At 40.2% G+C, this 21,591-nt stretch overlaps 1 protein-coding gene across 5 annotated transcripts in view; it reads right to left on the minus strand.

Annotated features, from left to right (window-relative positions):
* agap2 (ArfGAP with GTPase domain, ankyrin repeat and PH domain 2) overlaps positions 1-18,726 on the minus strand; it is a 63,254-nt gene extending 44,528 nt beyond the window's left edge. For 2 of the 5 annotated variants that reach the window (XM_062053527.1, XM_062053526.1), the window contains exon 1: positions 18,505-18,726. In XM_062053527.1, the coding sequence (XP_061909511.1) occupies positions 18,505-18,667 (163 nt within the window). In that variant the 5' untranslated portion in view covers positions 18,668-18,726. Of the gene's footprint in view, positions 1-5,057; positions 7,224-18,504 lie in introns of those variants that run through there. The other 3 variants (XM_062053524.1, XM_062053523.1, XM_062053525.1) reach the window with 2 other exon arrangements.
* Between the last annotated feature and the right edge of the window lie 2,865 nt (positions 18,727-21,591).

The raw sequence follows: 21,591 nt of genomic DNA on the forward strand, positions 1-21,591 counted from the left end.
CAGTAAGCACCTGGTAAGAAGACATAGAGAAACAGGCGATTAGAAGACTATTAACCCTGGCAAAATGGAATCACCAGAATTTGAGGATGTTCATTCAGGGTACATTTGTAGAAGAAAAAGCAGATAAAGAACATGAAAAAACACTGTAGTCCTTTCAAATGTCAACTTTCTGGCTTTAAGAAACATTAAAAGAAATCAAGAAAATAAATTAAGGTAGTCAGTAATAGTTTCATTTTTAGATCAAGCGGTGTGAAATAATTAGAAAATCACACAATTCTTTAATTGAAATGATGAAACCATGAAAAACAATAGAAAAAAACCCCTACAACATTGCACTGGTACTTTGTTCCACTACCTCTGGCTTTTATAACTGCTTGCAGTCTCTGAGGCATGGACTTGACCAGTGACAAACAGTACTCTTCAACAATCTTGCTCCAACTTTCTTTGCCTGCTTTTTGTCAGATCAGTTCTGCAGGTTAGTCTTATTATGGATCATTTTCTTCAATTCCCACCACAGATTTTCAATTAGATTGAGATTCGGATTATTTGCAGCAGGCCTGCTTCTAAGCAGTCCAGGGTTTCCCCTACATGTAAACGACCATGGCGCAACGCCACGGCAGGATTACTTCCACCAATGTTTTCCTTGGTCTACCAGTGTGCTTTTACGACTTTCCCATGTTGTTTGTACTTGGTCCAGATTTTAGACCCAGCTGACTGTGAACAATGAACATCTTTTGCAACAATGGATGATGATTTACCTTCTTGAAGAAGTTTGATAATCCTCTCCTGTGTTTCAATTGAAATACCTTGTGTTGGAGCCATGATGCATGTCCAATCCACCTAGTACAACAGCTTTCCAAGATGTGAACACGCCTTTTTATTGAACACATTTAATCTGATGCAGGTGTTAGCTTTGGAAATAAAAAATGTACAGGGTGATTCCATGATACTGTTTTCAAAATTGAGTAATTCCATATTTTTTTTATTTCACTTGATCTAAAAATGAAACTGTTACTGACTACAACAATTTATTTGAGCGTTTCTTAAAGCCAGGAATTTGCCATTTGAAATGACTGTCGTTTTGTGTCATGTTTGTTATCTGTATCTATTTTCCCCTACTAAATTAAACAACTGAAAGAACCTCCTCCAAGTCTATTTTTGTCTTAACTTTTGTCCGGGGTGTTATTTCTGCTAGCTAAAAGAGACAACAAGACAAAGATACGGATATTCACGGCTTCTTTCAAGCAAACCTTGGCCATAACGCCGCTTGAGCCAAAATATTGAAGTCCTAAATAGCCTGTTTCATTCTTCAAGACTTAAGACCAAACAGTCTTGTGGAGAATGAGTGCATAATAATACACATTGGAGCCTTAGTACCGGACACCAAGTCGACAGCATTCTATCAACATATACATGCCAGAGCTGTTTAATTAAGAAAAAAAGTCCATTCGTGTCGATAGCGAACACTGAATATTAAATCTGTTTTCATTGTAAGGCAAACTTTCCAAAGTGCTTTAAATGTAATGTGTTACAGTAATATACACAATGACACAGTATGTCATGTCAAAACTTCATAGACTTCATAAATACATTGTTGGTCTTTTGTAAATTATATTTACCTGAATATAAACAGTGCCACATTTTTAGAACTGACCTAAGATTATTTATATTATCAAATAAAAGTCTACTTAAAACTAGGAACTGTACCAGATTACATCATCTTGCTTCGAATCGGATCAGATCACATCAAATCCCACCGAATGGAATCATTACATTTTAAAATGTATTTATTCGGAATTGTATTGTTCTCTACGTACGTAAATTGTTTTGAGTTGTCTCATATTGGAAGTATGCACACCTCTACAAGGTATGTACCAGACTGTGAGGAAACCGTACTGTTGCATCCCTTGTACCGGTATATACAAAATATTGGATGCTTTGTTTTGTAACTAACGACCGTAACACACAGAAAAATCTACAAATGTCTAGCTATTATTTCTTAGCACTTTTGTGCACAGAACTGACCATAAAACACATTATCATGTATCAGTCGTCCTTCATGACGTGGATGTGATGGGACACAAGTAGGGGATTTTATTTTTTTATGTTTCATTGCCAGGCATGTCTTAGAGTGTTTTTATTGTTGTGGATTTTAATTGCATGTTTACATTTTGTGGAATTTGATTGTATTTCTAATTGCATGTTTTTACACTTTGTGGAATTTGATTGTATTTTTAATTGCATGTTTTTACTCCTTGTGGACTTTGCTGGTATTTTAAGACGTTGCCACTTAAAGTGCCCAATCAAACGGCACCTGAGATCAGACGCACCTGTGGAGCATTAGGTCTGCACATCTTTTAAAAGGGAAGGTTCGACAGGCTTTCAGGAGCGACCAGGAGGATCAACAGGCTTGACAAGGAGCGACCGGGTGGACGCACACAGGCTGGGAAGGAATCCAGGACTACACAGCAGACCCCGCAGGCTACCGAAGTGAACCCCAAGAAGCCCACAACACTCAGGGACAGAGGAAACTCTGCCTCCGAAGTAAGTGTCGTGGATTGTGGATCGGTGGGGGCGATCAACTGCCTTGGGCTGTGGGCTTGTGGGCTTGTGGGCTTGTGCGTTGTGCGCTGGCTGTGTGGTCCTGTGGGCAGGAGCGATCGGGACCCAGAGACCTGCGGTGACTCCCGGGAGCGACCAAGAGGCGGAGCGAGACGGGACGCATACGGTCACGTAGGTCCCACCAGAGACTAGTGAGGAGAGTGGGCGTACCTAATACTTCTACGCGGAACTACAGCAGAGGCAGGGGAAACCCTGCCTTGCGTGTAAGTGTGACGTCAGCCCTGAGAGCGTCTCCGTGTTTTTAAATGATTTTATCCCCGTGGCCTTCCTCCGTTTTAATTCTGTGTGCAGGAGGACACCGTGGAAGTGGGCGGAGCCAGGACACTGACCCACTACACCTGTCGTGACTGTACCCTAATTCGGATTATAATACATTGTGAACAAGCATAATTATCTTTCCTTATTTTGGACGGCTGCTCTCACTACATTGGGTTCTTAATATTTATATTAGTTTTTTGCAACATTTTATTAGATTTTAAATTTCCACCACTCGGGTCCATTACATGAACACAGCCTTTTGCCCTGCTATTAACATGAAAACAACCTATAGGTGCTTTTTGCCACTTGCTAATTTCAGCATCTGAAATGGCATCTTCGGGCAAAGCTCTAAAAACGTCATCTTGTGTAAAAAATAATGTAAGAAGTTGTGCTTGAAACGTAACCTGTTAAGGAACCGGTTTCACATAGCATATGCAACCAGAGCACTGCATTTTTACTGGATATGTGTTTTGCTGTCACAAGGAATGTAGCTAACAAATTAAGACCAAGCAAATATGACAAGGGGTGACACATGGTATTTAGACCTACATAAGGATAACTGGTCTAAAAAATTGAAAAATACATCTTCGACTAAACTTTTTAGTAAAGGAAATAGAGTGAATCCAATTTGATGTGTTCATACCCTTTGTTTTGCTATACTGTTTATCGTGTACATCATGACTTTGTGATCATGGGTAGCTGGCATCTATCTGCACTGATTTAGAGGTTGAATAATCTCTGGACTGATCACCTGTCAATCACAGGGCATAGACACACTCCCATTCACACTCACAAGAAAGTATTCAATAATGCTGATAATATACATGCTATTGGACTGTTGGATGAAGCTGGAGTCCATGGAAAGAATATAGAACAACCACACCAAATGACCAAAACCTAACATAGAACCTTCAAGCTATGAAGCAGTTGTGATAATCATTGACTGTGCTTCCCCAAATGACGGTCCTACTAGCAACTCAGTCCAAATCGAAAAAACCCAGTTGTGTTAAAAAAGCGTACTATAAATAGTCACAGTAGACACAATCCCAGTGATGATTTGCTTCAGATAAAAGTAAACACTTTCATGGACTAGCTTTGTCTGTGTGTGAGAGCCAAAACTGATCAGACATTTTGATCCTTCAGCTGCTCCGGCACCCAGCTTTCCACAAAAATCCAATCATCCACGCTCCATAGTTCAAAACAGTCACACGGGAGCCACTTAACAACGACACATAGCGTTTAAAAGCTACCAATCCTATCAGTTCATCGGTTTTGATGGAGAATTTTGTCAGAAATATTTTTTACACAGATAAACACATTCTCCTCCTCCGCCCTTCTGTTTCATCAGGGTCTGCCTCTGTAGCAGCAGCAGCAGTCCTGCCGGTTGCCATGGCAACACTTCCTCCTGCCATGGGTGAGTGTGTGTGTGTACGTGTGTTTGTGAGTTAGTGTGCGTAGTCGTCGGTGCTAGTCTGAGTGAATCCACGATGCGCTTGAGTAACAGTGTGAATACACAATGAGTGAATGATTAGATAAAAGACACACAATTGTGGAAATGCTCTGTTGCTGGCAGCTGACGCACAATCTGAAAATGCCTTTGCAAAAATTGACATGAGTGAATTAATGCGTACATGTGGCAGAGGGAGGAAAATATATTTACAGCACATTAGGTGGGTGGACTACCAAAGGCGGTGGATTTGACGTGGGAAGGTATATCGCCCCAACCATTTCAGTTTTATAAGCTAAAAATCACCCCGAGCAGTACGACCCATCTGTGCCACCAGTGACTACCCCCCAGATTCATTATACGATTTAAAGCCATGCTGGGAATGATGGTGATGTGTGTGAGTGTATGTGTAGATTATCCCTCCGGCGGCGTGAAATCAGCCCTCCCTCTGAGGGGAATTAGATTAAGACTGTCCAAGACGGTTGTATTGTGCACTCTCAGACGAAAGAACTACATCTGTCATCAGTTTGAATTTGCACATGTCTTCAAGAGCATGTTTTCAAGACCCCATTATGGCTGTACGAGGTCTCCTTTAAACAGATCAACCGCACCCTAATAAAGGGTTGCCTCTGTGCCGAGGAAGGCTCTTTGCTATCGCGACAAGAGTACCCTTTAACATGAAAGGTGGATTTGGAGTGACGTGTGAATGTGTTTGTGTGTGACCTCCTACCTTCCTCCTCACTGGAGTCTCTCTGTATAAAGATAGGAGCAGCCGAAGATGATGACCCAGCCACCCCTGCACTGCTCTTTGTAAAAATGCCACTGATGAATTTCAGCATCTTTCTGTCTTTAGAGGCACCTCGTTGGCCCTGCTGGGCCTCCCTGGTCAACGCCAGGTCTTCAGAGAGGCTGTTCAGGTCGCTGTTATCCAGTGTGCGGCTTTTACCCTTGCGTGGTGGTTTGGTCACCTGGGTTGCTGGTGCAGGTAGGGAGGTAGAACCAGATTTAAATCTGTCTTTCCGAGGCATGTCTCTCAACATAGCAGCTGTTCCACCTCCAATGTCCATTTTCATCCCAGCTTTCGCATCGTCTCGTAGGTCCCGCCAAACTTCCGTCCTGCTTGTCTCGGCCCACGAGGCCCTGCAGGGACCTGGTGAGCGTGTGGGCATTCGGCAGTCCTTGCGATCTAGACTCTGGGCTGAGGTCGGGCTGCGCTCTCTACTCTCGCTCGAGTCGCGACCACGGGTAGCCACGCTGCTGTGAGACTTGAGCAGACTCACAGGCCGCTGTCCAACAGGACGAATAGGGAGGCTGGTTCTAGTGGGGGTACGAACAGGTTCTGCCACCTCTGTGTGGGGTATAGTGGTCAACAAGGGAGACTTGGTTTGTTTTGCCTCAGAGGTACAAAGTGACTTCTCTGCCTGAGTTAAGTCTGTCCCTGGTGACTTCGGAGTCATGGCCTTCTCTGACGCTAAGGGAATAGAAAGTTTACACTGTGGTTTACCACTGCTTGTTCTTGATGCATTAACAGTGCAGCACGGTTTGTCTTTCAAGGGGCTTCTTCTTTTATCCTGGAATTCAATTGATTTTTCCCTTTTCACAAAAAGAGAACCCTCAGCCCCGAGTTCTTGGGCCCCAATTGCTCCAGCATCACCCTCTGTTTCAGTCTCCCCCTTCACCCTGGCTTCTTCTCCTCCCACGCTATCTCCTGACTGGGTCCCAAATCCCGTTGGGGCCTCCCTCCTTGGAATGCTGCTCTCTGTGTCCCCTCCATTCTCCTCCACTGCCTCTACCTTAACCAAGGTTAGGGAGATGAGGTAGGTGGTGCGTTGCTGTAGGGAGCCGTCTCCACTCATGGGGTCAGGCTTCAGTAGACACACAGTAGATGAATAAAAGCAGACACCGTGACGAGAACTACTGCCAGTGATGTGGAAGAATCTGTCAGTAAAATTGAGACAAAAAACTCACATAGAGGGAGATCAAGTTTCTCCTTGGAAGATACATCAGCAGAGGGACTATTGGCTTCATCCATCCCCAAACATATTGTTCCTATGATTGTTGTTCTGCAAGTGACATTGCTTTAGCACACCGTCACTGCAGCCCAAGCGTCTCTTTTGTTCCTGGAAAACCCGCAATTAGAACATATCCGCTGCAATCGTATGCAGCCACTGAGGCTAATAAATCTTCGTTATTGTGTGCGATGCCCAATTTGTGTTGGACTTTGATTGACCTTATTTGTAGCATCCTTCATTTGATATGTTGCTTGTCCTCTTGGCTCTTCTTGTTCAAAAAAAGATTTTGTTCATAAAAACAACTGCCCCGCATCATGTACATCACCAAATATGGGCACAGTGGCAGCTATAAAGTGAAAATGTAAAGTCTCCAAATGGAGGAGTCACCTCAGCGCAGCATGGTGGAGCGAGGGATCCGGAGCACTCATTAGCATTCCTCAAGCCTCACATGTGTGTTGACAGCAGCGTCTATTCAGAGAGCCCAGCAGCAGGAAGGCGCACAGGAAGGACATTGACGAGGACTGAGGTGGATCAGCAGGAGAAGCCAACAGAATCTCTGGTGGATATCTGGGGGTGTACGATGGAGCCAGGGCAAATCCAGCCATCACGCCCCTCTTACCGTCTCCCAGGTCGGCCAAATCCTCAGAGCACATGAGGCGTTCAGCATGACAACACGTAGAAGGCGAGTCACCGCTCAAAGCAACAGACGCTGTCGCACAGGTCCAACGAGTCCACGGCACGTCACACAGTCAGAGCTTGTCTCTCAGGCACATTGCTGAAAGTCTCCCATGTCCCTCCCTCTGTATGCCCCTCCTTGTTGCAATCAGCAGTCCACACAATCCTGCTTCTCTCTTCTTCCACTCTCAAGCCATGCATGCTCTCTGCTCTTTATTGCTCATCACTCCCATCCCCTCCTCCCCTGCATCTTTCTCCCAGCGTGCTGATGATGCGGGGGTGGGGTATCTATGAGGCGCGGGGTTCACAACGGCTGGCGGTAAAGCGACAGTGCTGAATGGGTGGAGACAGGGGAAAATATCAGTGGCGGTGTGTTGAAAAGGTGAAAGAGGAGGAGGAGGCGTTGTCAGCCAACAATACAAATAAAAGGTGGTGGGGGGGTAAAATGGCACTGGCTTAGTTTTTTTCCGGTAAATTATTTTATCAGAATCATCCATCTGTCCTCAGCTGTCGTTTTGTGCTTGTGTGCTTGTGTGCTTGTGTGTGTGTGTGTGTGTGTGTGTGTGTGTGTGTGTGTGTGTGTGTGTGTGTGTGTGTGTGTGGCTCCACGTAGCTCCTCCTCAATGGGAGGCTTGGCTTTTTGTTGCTAAGGTGTTACAATCTTCCTGGCGTTGGTGGCACAATCATCTCCTCCATGTCCTTCCTCCTCTATTGGTACATATTGCTGCCTGGTTCTCAAAATATATTCTACGTGTGTGCACGTGTTTTCCTCTGAGTATATTGATTTCTAGCTTATTGCCTGCTATGTATACATGTTCATTAGCAGAAGTGGGAAAGCTCTAGTCTCAGCAGGAGGATGGGAACAAATTGGACATCAATAGCTGGGCCACAGACTACTGTCTGCCATCACACATTTACTGTACTTAGTTTTTGTGTGTAAGTCATTGAAAACAGAAGAGGTGTGCCCATTCATTTTAAAATGACTTATAAAGGGGATGTGGAATAATGAAGAATATACCTGCATTGATATTGCACTTCCTTTTAAGGCTTCCTAACTGATCAAAAATACCACACTATTGCATGGTACTTTTATAATAGAAGATAACTATTTATGTGTCTGTCTGTTATCAGATATATGCCAAAAATAGAACTTAGTTTTTTGTTGTTGCTAAAATCGGTGGAAGGGTGTGGCCCGTGCTTCAAAAGGATTCATTACACTGGATCAATCTGTAATATGAACATTTATGCAGTGAAATATTCCAAAATATATAAAACATTGAATTTATTGTTCATGGTTTATTAAATGGGCATATATTATATATCTGTATCAATCAATCACAGGCCTCTGAATAATAAAAAAACACAGACTTTGTGACTGGGAGATGTTGAACTTTTGCCTTAGCAGTAAAGCAATATCATACCGTGACAAGGTCTGGCTTTATTTGTAAACACATAATTTTCACAACTTGTGTATGTGGTTAACCCAGAACTGCAGTGAAACACATCTTCAATTATTGAGTTTGAAAATGAATTTCAGAAACAAAAACAGTGAAAATTATGATAATGAGGACAAGTAGCTGCTGCATAAGAATGTGTAAGTGTGTATGTGTGTGTGTGCAAAAAAACAAACACTGCAGCAAACATGATTACATATGCACCTCTCAGATTGCCCCTGCAAATAATTATATTATCTTGTGGAGTGAAGCCAGAGAATATGTTTCCCCTTACAGTGCATACTCCCACCAACATCTCACAACCCACAATCAGACTGTCCACCTGCTCAGCCATCGTGCCGCTCCCTCCCTCCTGCAGTCCTACCAATAACGACTCACACTGAATACAAAAGACCTGACAACTGCCTTTGGCTCAAGGCAAGAGACGCGACATTTCGAAGATTGGCAGCCGTGACAGAGGAATAATATCCAAATATTTCATTATTAGCCATCACATTAGGTTGGTGCAGTATTCAATTCAGAAACAGAAACCTATAACGCTCAATAAAAGGTTGTCATTGGTTTGTAGAAATCTAATCTGTCACAAATCCAGAGCACGCTGACAGTCATGCACTGGTGCTGTCAAATATATGAATAGTGGCGAAATGCAGTGGTCGTGCAGGGTGAACTCTCATTTCTTCCTCACTATCCTCTCTCACTTTTATTTTTCTACTACCAGTCGCATTCCCATTTAAATGTCTTCATTTCACTCCCTGGAGCGAACTCATCTTCCTCTCCATGTTCCTCAGCCAAAAGGAGAGGTGGCTCTCTTTTTAGCACCAGTGAACTCAAAACTCACACATTCAGTCCCCTCTGAGGATACACAAGCTTTGATCCTCACTCCAGAGTAGACACTTCAGCCTAATTATAAAATATTTGCTTGAATGTTGTTATACGAAGGGATATTGTTTCAAGACGTGCCAAACCCTAAAAAGACCTCAAAGCTTGGTAAAACCCACAAGGGAGCTAATTGGTCTTCGAAAAAATACAGAAATGTCTTATAATGAATTAAGAACAGAAAGTTTCTGAGTTTGGCCTTGAAAAGGATAAAAAAAACAGCTACATTTTGAAACATGAGCTTACATTTGACAACATCTTTTGCAGCAAAACTTTTTTTGTCACTTACAATGTGACTAGGTGGTACAAAAGTTTTCTTATTGGTAGATTAGTGTAGGTCAGGGCTTTTTAACTGATGGCCCGTGACCAAATCCAGACAGATAATGACACCATACTGGCCCCTAAATTCAGTTTAAAACTTGGGAGACGAACATTTTTGCAACACCAGAGTGCTCCAGATGTATAGACCAACGCATTGCAGTGGTTCTTAACCGTTTTGACCTCGGAACCCAACTTTTCCACAAGGGGCCCGGGCCCACTCAAATAGTAACACTGAATGGGAAACCTTACTCTTAATTTTAATCGTATCCTATAAGTATAACTAATCTACTTACTGTTTACAACTTTGTCAAATGATATGAAACCATGTGTTAATCACAAATATTATCATTATTTAACACTTAAAATTAGGTCAGGCTGATTAGAAAAATAAGTATTAAACAAATATACTGCATATGAAGGGACTCATAAATAACTGATGGAAAATAAATTTACATACAGATTTTGTTGTGCAAAAATACATAAACTCAATTAAGAATAAAAATGTTTAACTAAACTGTCAATAAAATTCAAGTGCAAAAAATACAGCTTTACCACTATATTTTTACCACTTTTAATTGTTGTGCTTGAGAAACTTCTATGACTTTAGCTCCAGACTTCTTCTGTTTGTTTGATAATGTCATTACTGCCACCAGTGATGGAAGGTGTATTACAACTGATTACCACTGCGGCCCATACACACACAGCTGAGAAACAGATATTTATTTTCTATGGGTAAGAAACAATGGTATGGAGGAACTTGGACCGCTGTAAACACATTAACAGAACTTTGCATTGCCGTTTTAACCTTGCTAGCAAACAGAACCCTGGGTTCCAAACTTTTGATTTACACAACTAAGGCGTTATTCAAGGCATCCCTTTAAGTCCCCTCCTTATTTGCCAGTTACAATTTTTTGTAGTGTGATTTATGCAACTAAAGGTGTTGCGGTAATGACACGTTCAATGTCGTGTTGTGGCTATAGTCATGTTTCTCACAATGCGGTAGTAAAAGGTAAGGAGGCGGCAGAAGCAGCGTCCGGTAAGAACATATTTTTTTCCATGTAATGAGCCAACAAACAAAAAGACGTGCAGCTTGAAAGTGCACTGAAAAAAGCACAGGAAAAGTTGTGCAAGTTCAACAAAATCAAAATGTTGAGACTGACGCTGGACATAAGCAGCCTGAATTAACAGATAGCAAAATAACATTTTGTCGCGTTTAGCGAACAATGAACCTGCGAGGAAGGCAGGGTGACAAAAGCTTTTAAAGCTCTCGGATTAGCTATCAAAAGAATGTGAGCCCTCTGATAGCCAATCAGAGGAAGGTTAGGTAAATTAGCACCCCAGAAACCAGAAGTAAACAAAAAAGGGAAGCGCTGAAACAGAAAATGACTGTTTTAACATAGGAAAATAACCAAACAAAACATAATATGACCTCGTCATTTTTTCGTCATTTATTTTTATTCCTTTCATGAAAATGCATATATACAAGCCATATACAGTTGACACTTTCATTGTTTTTTTGTTTCTTATACATTTCCATGATCAGAAAGGAGCAGATGGAAGAATACTATTCTTATATTTATCTGCCCCCTTTCTAACACAAATTATTTTAGATGAATTATGGGCAGCACGGTGGAAGAGGGATTAGTGCATCTGCCTCACAATATGAAGGTCTGGGGTTCGATCCTGCGCTCGGGATCTTTCTGTGTGGAGTTTGCATGTTCTCCCCGTGACTGCGTGGGTTCCCTCTGGGTACTCCGGCTTCCTCCCACCTCCAAAGACATGCACCTGGGGATAGGTTGATTGGCAACACTAAATTGGCCCTAGTGTGTGAATGTGAGTGTGAATGTTGTTTGTCTATCTGTGTTGGCCCTGCGATGAGGTGGCGACTTGTCCAGGGTGTACCCCGCCTACCGCCCGAATGCAACTGAGATAGGCTCCAGCAACCCCCTGCGACCCCAAAAGGGACAAGCGGTATAAAATGGATGGATGGATGAATTTATCACTGTTTCCTCCACCAACACCCGAACTCCAAAATACTTAAAATTTTCGTTTAAGCATTTTCAAAATGACACGTCCAATCAAAATCAAAAATCAGTTTGATATCATTCCAGTTGTCTCTTTTTGTAACACTTTTTAAATTCAAAGATATTTTTGCAACTTTTTAAGTCTTTGTCTAGAGAATTCCATGCTTTCACACCAGCAACAGACAAGTATATTTGCTTCAAATTTGTTCGCACTCTTGGATGTTTAAAATCATACGGCCTTCTGTGGTTCTCATCTTCAGATGTGAACACAAATAACTTTTGTAAGTCCTTCGGAAGAACTTTATTTCTAGCTTTGAACATCACTAATAGAGTATGCAATTCTACAATGTCTTTTAGTTTTAATAATCCTGACCTAATGAAGAGTGGATTAGTGTGGTCTCTATATTCTACTGTAAAAATGATACAAATTGCTCTTTTCTGTGAAAGAAATAAAAGCATTATGTTGCTGTGATATGTATTTCCCCATATTTCTGCACAATAATTGAAATAAGGTAGAATAATTGAGCACTATAACATTCTCATAGTATTATACGGGAAACTGTATTTAACCTATCATGAACAGACCATAACAGGTAACTTGTTTACATCAAATGCAGTCAGTAGTCATTTGATCAAGTTCTTTAGTTATACTCGTGGTGTTCTTCAAGGTTGCATTTTAAATCCTACCTTCTTTTTCATTATTTGAGCTATTCAACTGGTGGCCCTCGAGTTCAGTAAAAAAAAAACTTGTGAACTGTTTTGCAGAAGGTCCTTAAAGGGGAATTGCACTTTTTTGGAATTTTGCCTATCGTTAACAACCCCAAAGGGAATAAGCGGTAGAAAATGGATGGATGGATGGATGACGACAGATATTCCTAAAAAATGTTTATCCATTCTAAATATTAAATAAATATAAACGAAAGTCCACTTATAGAGCCAATGGGAGCTCTTCTATTTCACCAATAAAATCTAAATAAAAATAATACTAAAATAAATACTCCATTTATATTTGTGATGTGTTTTTTAAATTAATGCGCCGCGTATGCTTAAAATGATCAAACTATGTAAATATGAACTGTTATTATAAATGTGCCTGTTACTACATTACATATATACTTACATCATGTATATACAACCATAATGGAGGTGTTTTGATGTTTTTTAAGGCTCCATTGTAAGCAGACTTTTGATCACATTTATTTAATACTTACAATGCAAAAAAACCCATCCATCGTCATGTCTCTCATAATTATTGTGAACGATAGGCAAAATTCCCAAAATAATGCAGTTCCCCTTCTAAAAACCGCAGAGCGTTGCTGTAACTCTGAAAAAATAAATAGACCAAAATTATATGTCTACTGTAGAGGACACTGGTTTTCCAGAATATACCAAATTCAAATAATAGTGAAAGGAGAAGTCTGGCCCTTCAATCCTTAGCATTTTGGAAATGTGGCCCCCAAAACAGTTTAGCTGAATATCCTTGGTGTAAGGCAGTCTGTAGTGAAGGATACATTTTGGCATTCAACGGTTTCCAAAAAATTAATTGATTAATTGATAACATAAATAACAATTAATCAAAAGATGCATATGTTGTGAAGTATATTGTTTGACAGTTCATTTGAATTCTCTGTTGAAATAATTAATGCTGCGCTTTTATTATTCACTGGTGTTAATGTGTACTCATTTAGAGGCAGATGAGACTGTAGAGGACGAATGTAGAAGGATTATTGTTTTGGGCCAAAATAACTAAAATTCTCATAGTCCTGCGGGAACGGAAGCCAGAAGTTGACGAAAGAAAAAAGGGCTATTATTGTTGTTCATGATACACAGAAGCCGTTGAATGAAACTAGATCTTGCTAACACCTTTGAAATATAAAGAACTTGTCAATCTACATCCTGTCTCTTCCTTGAAGTGTGATCAATTGTAGAATTACTAAATATGTGTAAAAGAAAAAATGCATGTGTCAATTTTGTTATTGACTATGGGGAGTTCTGAATGTTCAGAACCCTTGTTTCCATGTCTGCATTGCACTGAGCAGTTAATGGTGTCATTGTGGAAGTACTGCATGGATGTAGCTCAATAACCCACAGCTGTCATGTTGTTGCTCAAACTCAATCAACAGCGTCTGGTTGTAGCCACGTAGTGCACACACAGTCTACAGAATTTGGAATCATACAAGGGATCATTATGCCCATCCCGAGAGAAAACCAGTCCACATCTAGGATTTGAACTTTGAAGGCGCGCAATGTCCATTCATACTATCATCCATACAGTACCATTCAATTCGTACATAGATAAGACAACAACAGTTAAATCACAAAGCATGTTTTTTTAAGCAAAACAATAGAGGATTTTTTTTGCAAACACATTCAACCAAACACTACTTCAGTTAAATGCACTTTACAGTATTGATTTTACAATCAAATGAAATAATCATATTGGTTAATTGTAGTATGTACAGTACTAATGATTCCAGAATGAATAATCACAGACTTTAGTATTTATTAGGCCTGAATTTTACACATGAAATGTATAAGAGAGCTTTTCAAAAAACTGGCTGTTTGTTGTATTTCTCCTTCAGAATGTTTTCAGAATGTATTCGTTTTTATCAAGGAAATAATCAAAAATAAGATTTCAATCGGAATGTCTCAAGTTTTCACCAACTTATACTGTATTTGTAGGAAATATTGTAAAATATGAATTATAATTTCATCTGGATGGTGCTTTTATTGTAAACACTTCATAAAGTTGTACAATGCTTTGACAGTGAGGTGATTATTTGGAATTTTCTCGCACCTAAGAAAATTTGTGGCACAATAAAAACTACACAGGCTACAGATAACCTCCATGCAAATCAATATTTGTGGAAAACATGAGCATTTTCACAATACCAAAACCAGCTGAAAAATAAAATAAAAAATACAAAAATAAAAACAAAACTAATTTAACCCTTGTGTGGTGTTCATATTGTTGTTACTCAGCCAGTGTTTGTGGGTCTGATGGACCCGTTACATTTTGTGGCTTTTAATGCCTCACAATCAAACACTTTTATGTTAAAATACTGACTTATCCCAAAAAACATCTGTAATGAAGTGCTTCGAGAGGCTGGTAAAGGAATACATTGTCTCCAGACTTTCCCCCACATTCGACCCATACCAGTTTGCTTATCGCCCTAACCGCTCCACAGAGGACGCCATCTCCTCTGCACTCCACCGGAGCTTAGCACATCTGGAAGGAAAGGACACACACGTGCGGATGTTGTTTCTGGACTTCAACTCGGCATTCAACACCATCATCCCGCAGCACTTGGTGAGCAAACTGGCCACCCTTGGATTCAGTACCCCCCTATGCAACTGGCTGCTTGACTTCCTCACAGACAGACCCCAAGTCTGTGAGAGTGGGCAACAACACCTCCAGTGCCATCTCCCTGAGCACCGGCTCCCCCCAGGGCTGCGTCCTGAGTCCGCTGCTGTTCACGTTGTTGACCCATGACTGCTGCGCTAGGTCCACTACCAACCACATTGTGAAGTATGCGGACGACAAAACAGTAGTGGGCCTCATCCGTGACAACAACGACATGGACTACAGGGAGGAAGTGAAACATCTGGTTGACTGGTGCAGAACCAACAACCTGGTCCTGAACGTCGACAAGACCAAGGAGATCATTGTCGACTTCAGGAAGCACCAGTCCAGCCACGCTCCACTCTTCATCAACGGCACAGCGGTGGAGATGGTAAGCAGCACCAAGTTCCTGGGGGTGCAGATAACTGACAATATAACCTGGTCCCTACACACCGGAGCTCTTGTAAAAAGAGCTCAGCAGCGCATGCACTTTTTGCGTCGGATGAAAAGAGCACAGCTCCCTCACCCCATTCTCACCACATTCTACAGAGGCACTATAGAGAGCCTACTGACCAATTGCATCTCTGTCTGGACTGGAGCCTGCAGTGCCTCAGACTGGAAGTCTCTCCAGAGAGTGGTGAGGACGGCGGAAAAGATCATCAGGACTCCTCTTCCTCCTATCCAGGAGATCACAAAAAGCCGCTGCCTGACCAGGGCTCAGAAAATCTGCAGAGACTCCTCCCAACCCCACCAAGGACTGTTTTCACTGCTGGACTCTAGAAAGAGGTCCGCAGCCTCCGTAGCAGAACCTTCAGGTTCTGTAACAGCTTCTTCCCTCAGGCCGTAAGACTCTTGAACGCATCATAATAATCTCCTCAATTCCCCCCAAAAATGGATGAACTCGCTGGAAAATAAAGACAATACAACATACATCCATAAACGTAGATGCATATGCAAAAGTGCAATATATTTATCTTTACAGTAATCTATTTATTTATATCTGCACCTTATTGCTTTTTTATCCTGCACTGCCAACCAGCTAATGTAACGAAATTTCATTCTTATCTGTACTGTAAAGTTCAAATTTGAACGACAATAAAAAGTAAGTCTAAGTCTAAGACCCACAAACACTGGCTGAGTAACAACAATATGAACGTTGCATGAAAATTTTTCTGCCAGTTTCTGCATCCCACAGGGATTCTTCTTTTGTGTTTCTGCACCTGCGCTTCCCACACAAGGTTGCAACATTGTTTGTCAACACTGTCTGTGCTCATTTTGTCGCACATTTGACCCTCTGATGTTCTGTGTACCTACACTCTGTCCTCCCCGTCGAGGCCTGCTGTGTGTGTGTGTGTGTGTGTGTGTGTGGTACACAGAACATCAATTTCCACACTTCTATTAGCCCCGGGTCCAGTGGACCCCGGACATCTTATATGTAATATAAATGTGTAGGGGGGGTGTATGGTGTGTGTTCATTAAATATGTATTCTGATATATGTTCTTCACAGAAAATGAGCCAAAGCCAGTGAGTCTCAGTTTGAAAAATTAATTAATTGTATAATTTTTCTTTTAATAAAAATCGAAAACGGGTCCCACAGACCCGAACACCACACAAGGGTTAAAAATGAGCAAAATTGTACACTCCTCGTGTGTGAACACCTAAACTGGGCTACTTAAAAAATCTATATCAAAACAATGAATCACAAAAGTGCATCCAAATGTCGCTGTTTCCTTTGACTTTGGCTCATTCTGTGTTTTTTTCTGTCGGTGTGACATCAGTCCAGTCCGGTGGCACGAATATAGAAGCAGCATGGGCATTTAATAATGGTTCCCACATGAAAGGCTCACAACTGCAAATGGGTTCTGGTCAGTCACTTCAAGTAGCCATTCAAAAGACTTGACTAGTTCACAAACGTCACATCTCTACTACACATGGCCCCTGAGGCGAACCTTATACTGAAGTCAGTATATTATTATTCACTATTGACCCTGGAAGTCAAATTTGAAGTGCTGACTCCTTACTGACTCTTTTGCAAGTTAAACTTTTACATTGGAGAAATTCTCCAAAGGTTTTTTGTCCCTTAGTGCCTGGTCGAAGAAGCTAATAACTGTGAGAACACTATAAATAAAAATTAGAGACAAATAAACACGCTAAAGTGTTTTAAATCTGAAAATGCCCCAGTAATTATTTGGGTTATAGAGGTAGTATTATGACACAAATTACAGGGGTATTTTGCAGAATAAACTTAACCTTTATTACAACTTGATACATGAGTGTGTGTGAGTCTGTATACTGACAACACAGGTGTGAGTCTGTACTGACAACAGAAGAATAAAACAATACTCGCGGTCCAAAAAAAAATGTATCATGCTTTGTCTGCTTTCTTTATCAATACTGTACAAGCTATCAATGTATTGCTTTTACCATGAATTGATTAACGTGGACCCCGACTTAAACAAGTTGAAAAACTTATACGGGTGTTACCATTTAGTGGTCAATTGTACGGAATATGTACTGTACTGTACAATCTACTAATAAAAGTTTCAATCAATCAATCAATTGCTACACATTCCTGATTTGTTCTTCCACTAATTAGATTATTATAAGTGTCAATATTGTAACCATGCACATAGTGTCAACGAATTGTCAGTAATCAATATGGAAAAGGGGTACGAACAGAAAAAAAAAATCTCATTTTTTTGGTATAATTGTGCAAGTGTAAACATGTTAGCTTCTTCACTGTTCTTCAATTTCTTAAGCATGTCCAAAAGAAATAAACTATTACCATGGTCAAAAGAAAATGTTGAAGAAAATGGCAATAAATTGCATCATAATATTTTTTAAGGGTAATAATTATCATCTTAGTGCTTTAAAGTTGCAGCCCTAAAAAGGGTCTACTGTAAGTGTTGCCCATGATGTGATTATATTTTGTTATTGCAGTCTTTGTTTTGTTGACATTTTCAGACGTAGGTTTTACATTGAACGCAACAGTTGGAAAAAATGCAAGGAGGCTCATAAACATTGTGTGATAATAGCAAGACTTTGTTTTTGTGAAAGGAAGTGGCTTTGAGGACAGTTGCAGATTGGCAGACAGGAAGTAGGACGCACGGCAGGTCTTCTTTTACCTGCCGTGGCGGTGGCTGTTGTGGGATGTTTCAGTTGCCATGTATATCAGCTGATTGAAACATAAATTCCACAATATAGTTTTACTGTTTAGTAGATTAAGGTAATAGCAAATGAACATCTGGGTGGAAACTTCCTGAGAAGACACAGTGGTCGATATAGGAAATGCAGAAACTAGTCATCATATCTGCTGTCATGTTCACACACCTCTCGAATGTTGATGAAAGTCCCTCAAACCGACTGCAAACAAATGGTATTTAGCATTCTATCTGGACATGATTCAACATTGAAATGAGCCTCCAAAAGGACATGCACATGTTACCTACAGAGTGTAAAAAGTGTTCTTACCTTCTATATTGCGCACGTAAACTTTAAGGCCCGAGCGTAGCTGTGGATCTGCAACCCTTTCCAATTGCTTGGAAAGTCTGTTGAGGCCACTATAGAGCGATTCAAACCTCTTGATCTCTGCTTTTATCGCCACTGAGTTTGGCGATTTGCTCTTGCTGCTCATGGTGACACGTGGTGCAAATTGATGCAACGTACACCCTTTCTTCAGCCCATCTGAACACTTACCTCCACATGAGCACAGAGGCAGCAAAGAAGAAGCGGTAGATTAGTGTCTAGTTCTCTCTCCAAACCGCAAACGTGAGCTCACGGCGGTGCTTGTCGAATCGTCCTGCACATTTGAGCTTTAGTAAACTCACTTCCTTTTCTCAAGCCTACTCTAGTTGTGGTTCACAATCTTGACTTCCTTTAAACTTTATGTTCTGGTACAAACTTAATAGCTGCAGGATTTTTTTATTTTTTTTTTTACCTATAAGCCTACTTTTTAAGGCTTGATATATTTATGCTAAATATATAATAGGCCACCTGTATTCAGTAGTGTCTGGTACATACAATAATTCAAATAATAATCACATACACAGACAGTTCATATACTTGGTACAAGCTTATTTGCATATGTCAGCTGCGATAGGCTCCAGCTCTCCTGTGGCCCTGATGAGGACAACTCGGATGGATGAATCTCTGGAGCCAGAACGGATCAATAAAGCATCTATCTATATCAAATTCTAAAATTTAGTTGTGTTTAGCGCTACAGTATTTATTAGGGATTTAACGATTTGTTTTAACAACGATTCAATTCGATTCAGAATTAGTGGTTGCTGATACGATTCAGGGACGATATTATGTTTTAGAACGATAGGATTTGAAACGATTCAATGAGTTGAAATCAATTCAGTAACTTTTAAGCAAACACAATTCAACCAGTGTGACTGTGATATAAATACTGGATGCTGGACACTGCAGATAAAATGTCCTATGTTCCTGTTATTCCTTGTAAGGGAATTAAGTATAAATTTATTATGGATACAAACAAGCAAGCAAACAATAATTAACGGCCAATGCATTCACATCTTATTTGAATAAAGTGCAACCAACACTTGAGGTTGAATTAACAAGAGGAAACCTTTTCTGCTCACATTTTCAACAATCAATAAAAGTACAGTAACCAACATTTTAAGAGTAGATTTATCTGCTAAATAAAGTTACCAAACCCGGCCATACAGTATCTGTTCTCCGTTCTGGCGTCGCCAGTGATGTATGCTCCCTGTTGATAGTGTTGGTACCTCGCTTCCTAATTTTCATAGCCTCCTTGATCCATCCTATGTATTTATTTGTTTCTGATTAAATTACTTTTCCATGGCTGCCAGTTACATGTTGTGTTACAAAAGTCGGTGCGTCGCAATAACTTGCACTTCTGTTGTGTCGGTTAAATCTTTTGTAGCTTTAAGTTGCATTGCTGCTTTATATTATTGTGTTGTGTTGTTTGTCTTTGTTGTGGCTTTTGAAATCATGCTGTAGCTGAAAGTGATAATGATATTGTCATGTTCTGTTTGCAATTTTTATGACCTTTCTCGACCACCGTAGCTTGCTCGTCTCTGGCGTGTTTTGATGATGCTGGAGACGAGCAAACAGACTTAAGGTTTAATGTCCTTATCACTAAAAGTGCTAAACTTCATATAAAGTCTGCCCTTCTTAAAGAGAAACTGCACTTTTTTGGAAATGTTGCCTATCGTTCACAATCATTATGAGAGACATGATCATGTATGTTGTTTTTTTTTGCATTCCAAATGTTAAATAAATGCGACCAAAAGTTTGCTTAGAATGGAGCCTATGGGAGCCGTGCAATTTCCCTTCAAAAGCCCTTAAAAAAACTCCAAACACCTCTATTGAGATGTTGTATCCATGATTTAAGTATATATGTAATGTAGCAATGGGCACCTTTATAATAACATTTAATATTTATGTATTTTGCTCATTTTAAGCATCACGTTTGCTTTTTTATTTCTTCATCACTGATTATTACTCACTGCAGACTTCATGAGAGCCAACAAACATAATAATTATAAATCATGCCTTTCACCTGAAAAGTAGATGGCTGAGAATATATTCCAACAAGTTTGGACACTTTGACAGCCATTTAGGACCTGGAACTAGCGAGGACGACACGAAAAGCACTTGTTCCCCCCACTCCCTACCCCGTTTCTTTGCGAGGATTATGAGATATTCTTCACCTAAATGTGAATATATGAACATCCCAGCAGTCGGCATCCAAATGACAGCAGACCTTGTACAGTAAGTGATGTTTTATTATGTTTGTTGGCTCTCATAAAGTCTGCAGTGAGTCATAATCAGAGATGAAGAAAAAAAAAGAAAACCTTGTGATGCGTTTTTTAAATTAATGTGCCGCGTTTGCTTAAAATTACCAAAATACGTAAATATTAAATGTTATTATAAATGTGCTCGTTACTACATCAAATATATACTTACATCATGTATATGTCATGTATGTGGAACCATTGGCGAGTAACCCTGTATGCTGGACATTGAATATTGGTGAGTGTTTTTTTTTAATGCAAGTTTTTATTTATTTTATTTCTGCTTGCAATTATTTTATTTGTGTTTTATGGTTGTATGTTTTTTCTTCTGAAATAAAATGACTATTAACTATTATATAAAACCCTAATTGAGGTATTTAGGTGTTTTAGGGGCTCTATAGGCAGAATTGAACGGCTCCCATTTTAAGCAGACGTTTGATCGCATTTATTCAATATTTAGAATGCATTAAAAAAAAAATCCATCTGTCATCATGTCTATTGTCTATTGTGAACAATAGGCAAAATTCCAGATAAAGTGCGGTTCCCCTTTAATAAAACGATCTTGAATGGATATCTATTTTCCGGAAGGCAAACTTGCCGAGCAGAGATCGATATACTTGATTGATTGAGACTTTTATTAGTAGGTTGCACAGTGAAGTACATATTCCGTACAATTGACCACTAAATGGTAACACCCGAATAAGTTTTTCAACTTGTTTAAGTCGGGGTCCACTTAAATTGATTCATGATACAGATATATACTATCATATATACT

The sequence above is a fragment of the Entelurus aequoreus genome, linkage group LG07 (genome assembly GCF_033978785.1).
Source record: "Entelurus aequoreus isolate RoL-2023_Sb linkage group LG07, RoL_Eaeq_v1.1, whole genome shotgun sequence".
Lineage (NCBI taxonomy): Eukaryota > Metazoa > Chordata > Actinopteri > Syngnathiformes > Syngnathidae > Entelurus > Entelurus aequoreus.